We start from the raw sequence: 6,705 nt of genomic DNA, 5'->3' as shown, positions 1-6,705 counted from the left end.
TTATTACCAGTCAGCAGATGAGCTCTTCAGAGATTTTGAAAAGTGGCTTGTGGTAGCCAACAACAACACTTTGTCACAAGCAAAGATCTACAAAAATGCAGTTGTTGAAATATTGACATGTTGTGACAGCACGCTGACGCTGCACCCGAACGCTCTCACCAATTCCAACGTTTTGGAGGATAGATACTTTTCCATGCACTTTAAAAACATTCAGCTCAATTCCAAGCTGAGTGAACTTGACCAAACAAAAGCCATGTCTTGTCACACGTTGTACAACCGCCTTGTCTACCTTTGTCTCCTGTTTCGTTTCAGTGAAGCCAGGAATGTCTATTTCGGACTTTCTCATGAGCCATCCGACGTTTGCGCTGCAAGGTGGAGGAGTTACAAAAAGTGCTGAGCCCTTTCGTTCTTTGAGGAGGAGCCTGTGAAAAGCAAAAAATGCATCAACATCATCAATGTCAGTTTGCTGAACGAATATGGCAAGTCTGCATACGTAAGACAGTTAGTGGAATCGATTAGAAAGCCGTCTCTTACACCGACTAGAGACAATGCTGTGTCTCTACGAAACCATCTTCTGCTCTCTGTCACTGTAATTAACAGTTTAAGAAAATCTAACATTGCTCTTTTAAACATTAGAGACTACATGGCTGCTGAGAAGAGTGAGTGTGGATATTGCATTGTGCAAGAGCGCTACAAAACAGCATACAAGTACGGAGCCAAAAACATTCTAGTGCCGAACGACTTGAAAGTGTTGATCGATATTTATTTGCTGAGATACAGAGACCTTCTTGTCAACGACTCTCACTACATGGCTGCAGACACCAAGACTGTTTTGGAGTTGAGCGACTGCTACAGGCCCCTTTTTCCATCGATGAGACCCAACAAAGACGAATGTGTGACACTCGGTGCAACTAGAGTGCCTGTTTACCAGATGGGTTCCTCTGCTATCTCCTCTTGCCTGACGTCCTGCTTCAGAAAAAGCCAAGTAAACATTCCCATGAAGCGTCTTACTCCCACTTGCATTCGCGGTTCGATAGCCACTTACTTTGCCAACAACAGCAAAGAAGATCGCGAGCGGTTTGCTACACTCTACATGAAGCACAGCAGGAACACAATGGATAGCTTTTATGTGTCCCAGTGGAACGCTGCAGAGGAGTTGCGCTTTGCCCTGGGCATCGGACAGTCCTTCGGAGTCATAGAGTCTTTGACTGTTGAAAAGTCTGAGAGACCACCAAAGAAGGAGAAGGATGTGATGGACTGGCTCCAAACTAATGCAGAGGAGTACGGTTTTCATGAGGTTGAGGACATCTTTGAGGAAGATTTAGACTCCGGTTCTGACTCTGAAGAATGTGCTGCTACTTTCAGCTGTACCACAGTGGTTCCGTTTTCTCCAGCTGTAGAAAACAATGTTCCTTTAGAGGATAGCAACGACCATGCCGTAGATTTCTTGTGTGAACCTACCTCAACTCCTGTTTCGTCTGTTCCATCTGAACAAACAATCGCTGGTCCAGTTCTTGAACTATCCCCTGCTCTTGCACAACTAGTTCCTAACGAACAAGCTGTTTGTATGGATGTAGATCAGACTCTAGCTGTTCCTGTTGGCACAGCTTGTTCTCCTCTTGCATTAACATTATTTCCTGATGAACCGGATTTTATTGAACACCATGCAAAACTTTCTCCAGTTTACTTTAATGAGCAAGTGGTTGCCAAACCTGTTTCTGCTTCTCCTTCTCAGCAAGTCGCTTTCTGTCCTTCAAAAGAGGTCTTTTCTGTTCCTCTGACTCCTAGCCTTGTTGCTTTTCAGCAAACATTGGCCAAACCCAGTTTGTTTCTTTCATCTGATCCAGTTTCAGCTGTTCCTGTCCAACAGGCTGGTACTGTTCTTGCAAAGCAGCTCTCACCTTATGCTGTTCAATCTGTTGGTAGCCTATTTAGCCAAAGTCTTGCCTCTACATCCAGAGGTAAATTCTTTTTGATTTTTGATTTTTGATTTTTATGCAAATCTCAACACGCTTTCAAAAAATGAAAATGCCCAAATCAACTCCTTGCTCTATTGTTATTGTTAGAGCTGTAAAAAAAACAAAACAAAACAAAAAAACAACACAGAAGTGTGTATGTATTTGTTGCAGGACTAATTCTGTGATTGCTTAAATGTTTATACAAGTGAATGATACTAAAACTGATTATGTTTTAGAAGTAAAAGATCCAAGAAGAAAAAAAATCAAGTTGGAAATGCCATCTTTCACTCAAGAACTCATCGGTAATGTAAAACCTAATTTATACAAAGATATATAAACACAAACCTCTTCTTGCACAATTTCAGATGGTTAACTGTTAACAAAAACTAGCCATCATTGCTAAGTGCACTTTTAGAAAGTTGTGTCTACCCGATTTCTAATGATGAAGTTAGAAACATCACCGTTAGAAATCATGCACAGCTTGTTATCATCTCTAACACTTAGAAACTGTTGATGGTTTTTATGAATTAGAAAAATGAACATGGTTTTATTTTATTTCAGGATCAACTCAGCCAAGAACAAAGGAAAACAAAGCAGAAGTTAGCCAATGCCATTTAGGTAATCTTTCAAAAACCAGTTATTGCTATCAGTGCAAACAATAAGGTCAACAAAAAAAAATAAATAAAAAAACAGAATAAATCTTGTCTTACTTCAGAACCAAATGAATATTTGATTTAATCACTTTGTGTTATGACTTGAGTTTGTAAAATTTTAGATGAAATAGTTGAAGAGCTGAATGCTTGCCCTGGCCACAACGAATGGTTCAACACCAGAAGTTTTCCACGATGTGCAGCTTTGGTGTTGGCATACATCTTGCAAGACGTGTTTACAGATGTAAGCTCAAGTTGCTCGTACAAAGATTACCTTGGCATCTTGGCAAATCATAGCAGTGACAAGCTCATTCATGTCTTGCAAAAGTACTCCTACCAAAGCCATATTAAAGACAAAATTAAAAACATGAAGCTAAAAATTCAAAAAGAGGGTAGTTTAGAAAAGTTTGTTCAATATGGCAATATCGTGAAACCATTTATGTAGTTTAGATAAGTTTGTTCAGTTTGGCAATAAAGATGGGCCTTTTGTGTAGTTTGTTTTATCTATGCTTTTGCAAATATTTTTATCTGTTTCGCTAAAGACATAATAAACAAGAAGTTCTGTTAAACTGTTCTCACATTTCTTATTTAAAGATAGTTCAAACTTTTTTTTATCTTTAAAAAAAAAAAAAAGAAGTCGTTTTGTTATTCTGTGAAAACTTTTAATAGAGTTGCATTTAGAATTACTTCTGATGTTTTTAAGAGTTTGTTAAAAAGCAAAATAATATTTCCTGTGATGTTAAACTGCATAAGTGAAATTTAAAAAAGGAAAACTGCTCCAACCATTTTTCGGAAAAAGAAATCAAAAAGTTCCTTATTTTAAAAGATCTAGACATCCATTTCTTCTTCAGCAAAATAGCGAGGCTTTTTTATGAACTCTTACTCTCTATTTTTTCATATCTTTACACAAAGGATTTTATTTAGTTCAATGTAAACATACATAGAAGTATATTATGTTTTTTTTTTTTTTTTTTGTTTTTATGCAGTCTAACTTTTGTTTCACTTCTATTTTATTTTACGTTTATCTTGTATTTTATCATGCCTTATTGGTTTTTGCGTTTTGTGATGTCAAGCTGCGTAAGCTAAACTTAAAAGGGGAAAACTACGCTAACTTTTCTTTGAAAAAATATTCAAGAAGTACCTTAAACGAAAGAGAAAGCACACGAATCTTGCCATCCAATTCTTCTTCTGCAAAGTAGCGAGGCTTTTTATGTACTTTTGCTCTCTAATTTATCTCTATTTACGCAAAGGGTTTTATTTCAATGTAAACACGTATAAAAGAATACTTTGTTAAAAATAATGTTAAAGGAGTTGCGTAAAAAAAAACGTCTGAATAAAGTTTCTTTACAAAAAAACAACTAAGAAACAAGCGCGCCTAAGAAAAACCAGATCGCGATTCACTAAGTCAAAAAACGAAAGAAACAAAGTTTAAAAGGTCTTTCTAGACAACAAATTCTATTTTTGGCAATGCAGTTTTTGTATTTATGCAACCTAACTTTTGTTTGACTTCTATTTTATTTTACGTTTACCTTGTATTTTATCTTGCCTTTTTGTGTTTTGTGATGTCAAGCTACATAATCTAAACTTAAAAGAAGGAAACTAGGCTAACTTTTCTAGTAGAATATTATGTTGTTGGTTTTGTATGCAGCCTAACTTTAGTTTCATCTATATTTTATTTTGCGTTTATCTTATATTTTATCTTGTCTTTTTGAGTTTTGTATTTTGTGATGTCAAGCTACATAATTTAAACTTAAAAGAAGAAAACTAGGCTAACTTTTCTTTGAAAAATTGTTCAAAAACTACCTTACACCGATAGAGATAGCTCACGAATTTAAAAAGTTGCATCTATTCATCTTCTTCTTCAGCAAAGTAAAGCTTTTTATGCACTTTTACTCTCTAACTTACCTATATTTGCGTAAAGGATTTTATTTAATTCAATTTAAACATAACTAGTAGAATATTATGTTGTTGGTTTTGTATGCAGCCTAACTTTAGTTTCATCTATATTTTATTTTGCGTTTATCTTATATTTTATCTTGTCTTTTTGAGTTTTATATTTTGTGATGTCAAGCTACATAAGCTAAACTTTAAAGAGGAAATTTACGCTAACCTGTCTTTGAAAAACTATTCAAAAACTACCTTTAACAAAGTAGCGAGGCTTTTTATGCGCTTTTACTCTCTAACATACCTATTTTTGCGCAAAGGATTTTATTTAATTCAATTTAAACATGCCTAGTAGATTATTATGTTGTTGTTTTTTATGCAGCCTAACTTTAGCTACATCTATTTTTCATTTTACGTTTGTCTTATATTTTATTTTATCTTTTTGTGTTCTGTGATGTCAAGCTACATAAGCTAATGTTAAAAGAGGAAAGCTGCGCTAACCTTTCTTTGAAAAACTATTCGAAATCTATTTTTGAGATAATCTAGATTTAAAAGAGGAACACTACGCTAATTTTGCTTTGAAAAAACTCTCGAAAACTAACTTATTCGATAGAGATAGACACACAAATTTAAAAAATTGTATCTACTCATCCACTTCTTCTACAGCAAAGTACTGAGGCTTTTTATGCACTTTTATTCTCTAACATACCTATATTTGCGCAAAGGATTTTATTTAACTCAATGTAAACATACATAGAAGAGTATTGTTACCCTTTTGTTTTATGCAGCCTAACTTTAGTTTCATCTATACATTATATTGCGTTTACCTTATATTTTATCTTGCCTTTGTTAGTTTTGTGTTTTGTTATGTCAAGCTTCATAATCTAATCTTAAAAGGGGAAAACTGCGCTAACTTTTCTTTGAAAAAGTACTCAAAAAGGACCTAAATCGATATAGATAGCTCACAATTTTAAAAAGTTGCATATAGTCATCTTCTTCTTCAGCAAAGTATCGAGGCTTTTTATGGATTTTTACTCTAACTTTCCTATATTTGCGCAAAGGACATTATTTAATTCAACTTAAACATGCCTAGTAGATTATTATGTTGTTGGTTTTTTATGCAGTCTAAACTTTGTTACATCTATATTTTACGATTAACTTATATTTTATCTTGCCTTTTTGAGCTTTGTGTTCTGTGATGTCAAGCTACATAGTCTAAACATAAAAGAGGAAAACTACGCTAAACTTGCTTTGAAAAACTATTCAAAAACTACCTTTAACAAAGTAGCGAGGCTTTTCATGCACTTTTACTCTCTAACATACCTACATTTGCGCAAAGGATTTTATTTAATTCAATTTAAACATGCCTAGTAGATTATTATGTTGTTGGTTTTTTATGCAGCCTAACTTTAGTTTCATCTATATTATGTTTTAGGTTTATCATATATTTTATCTTTTCTTTTTGAGTTTTGAGTTTTGTGATGCCAAGCAACTTAAGCTAAACTTAAAAGTGGAATGCTACGCTAACCTTTCTTTGAAAATCTATTCATAAACTACCCTAGACAAAAGCTAGATTTAAAAGAGGAAAACTACACTATTTTTACTTTGAAAAAACTTTCGAAAACTACCTTAATCGATAGAGATAGCACACGATTTTAAAAAATTGCATATAGTCATCCACTACTTCTGCAGCAAAGTAGCGAGGCTCTTTATGCACTTTTTCTCACTAGTTTGCTTATATTTACGCAAAGGAATTCATTTAATTCAATCCAAACATATATAGAAGATTATTATGTTACGATTTTTTTTTTCTTTTATGCAGCCTAACATTTATTTCACCTACATTTTATTTTACGATTAACTTTTATATTACCTTTCCTTTTAGTGTTTTGTGTTTTGTGATGTCAAGCTACATAAGCCAAACTTTAAAGAGGAAAACTACGCTAAGCTTTCTTTGAAAAACTATTCAAAAACTACCTTAAACAAAGTAGCGAGGCTTTTTATGCACTTTTACTCTCTAACATACCTACATTTGTGCATAGGGTTTTATTAGATTCTAGTAGGTTATTACGTTGTTGTTTTTTTATGCAGTCTAACTTTAGCTTCATCTATATTTTATTTTACGTTTATCTTATATTTTATTTTGTCTTTTTGAATTTTGTGTTTTGTGATGTCAAGCTACATAAGCTAAACTTAAAAGAGGAAAGCTACGC

At 33.8% G+C, this 6,705-nt stretch overlaps 1 protein-coding gene across 1 annotated transcript; it reads left to right on the top strand.

Annotated features, from left to right (window-relative positions):
* Positions 1-448: 448 nt before the first annotated feature.
* LOC149892717 (uncharacterized) lies at positions 449-3,053 on the top strand. Its single transcript, XM_090080701.1, has 4 exons — positions 449-1,961; positions 2,195-2,260; positions 2,520-2,576; positions 2,734-3,053. The coding sequence occupies exons 1-4, from the start codon at positions 644-646 to the stop codon at positions 3,051-3,053; spliced, it is 1,761 nt and encodes a 586-aa protein (XP_089936827.1). The 5' UTR covers positions 449-643.
* The last annotated feature ends 3,652 nt before the right edge of the window (positions 3,054-6,705 follow it).

This window comes from Hydra viridissima, unplaced genomic scaffold, assembly GCF_058129835.1.
Source record: "Hydra viridissima isolate aposymbiotic clone 2 unplaced genomic scaffold, HvirCarnegie_v1 scaffold_2, whole genome shotgun sequence".
NCBI classification, from domain to species: Eukaryota; Metazoa; Cnidaria; class Hydrozoa; order Anthoathecata; family Hydridae; genus Hydra; species Hydra viridissima.
Note: the sequence above shows the minus strand (reverse complement) of the source record. Positions and strands in the feature narration are given on the sequence as shown.

Bases quoted from the DNA above. Each gene is read 5' to 3' on its own strand.
- LOC149892717 (XM_090080701.1), top strand. From the start codon at position 644: ATGGCTGCTGAGAAGAGTGAGTGTGGATATTGCATTGTGCAAGAGCGC. The intron at 1,962-2,194 runs GTAAATTCTTTT...ATTATGTTTTAG, and splicing joins TCTTGCCTCTACATCCAGAG to AAGTAAAAGATCCAAGAAGA. The intron at 2,261-2,519 runs GTAATGTAAAAC...ATTTTATTTCAG, and splicing joins TTTCACTCAAGAACTCATCG to GATCAACTCAGCCAAGAACA.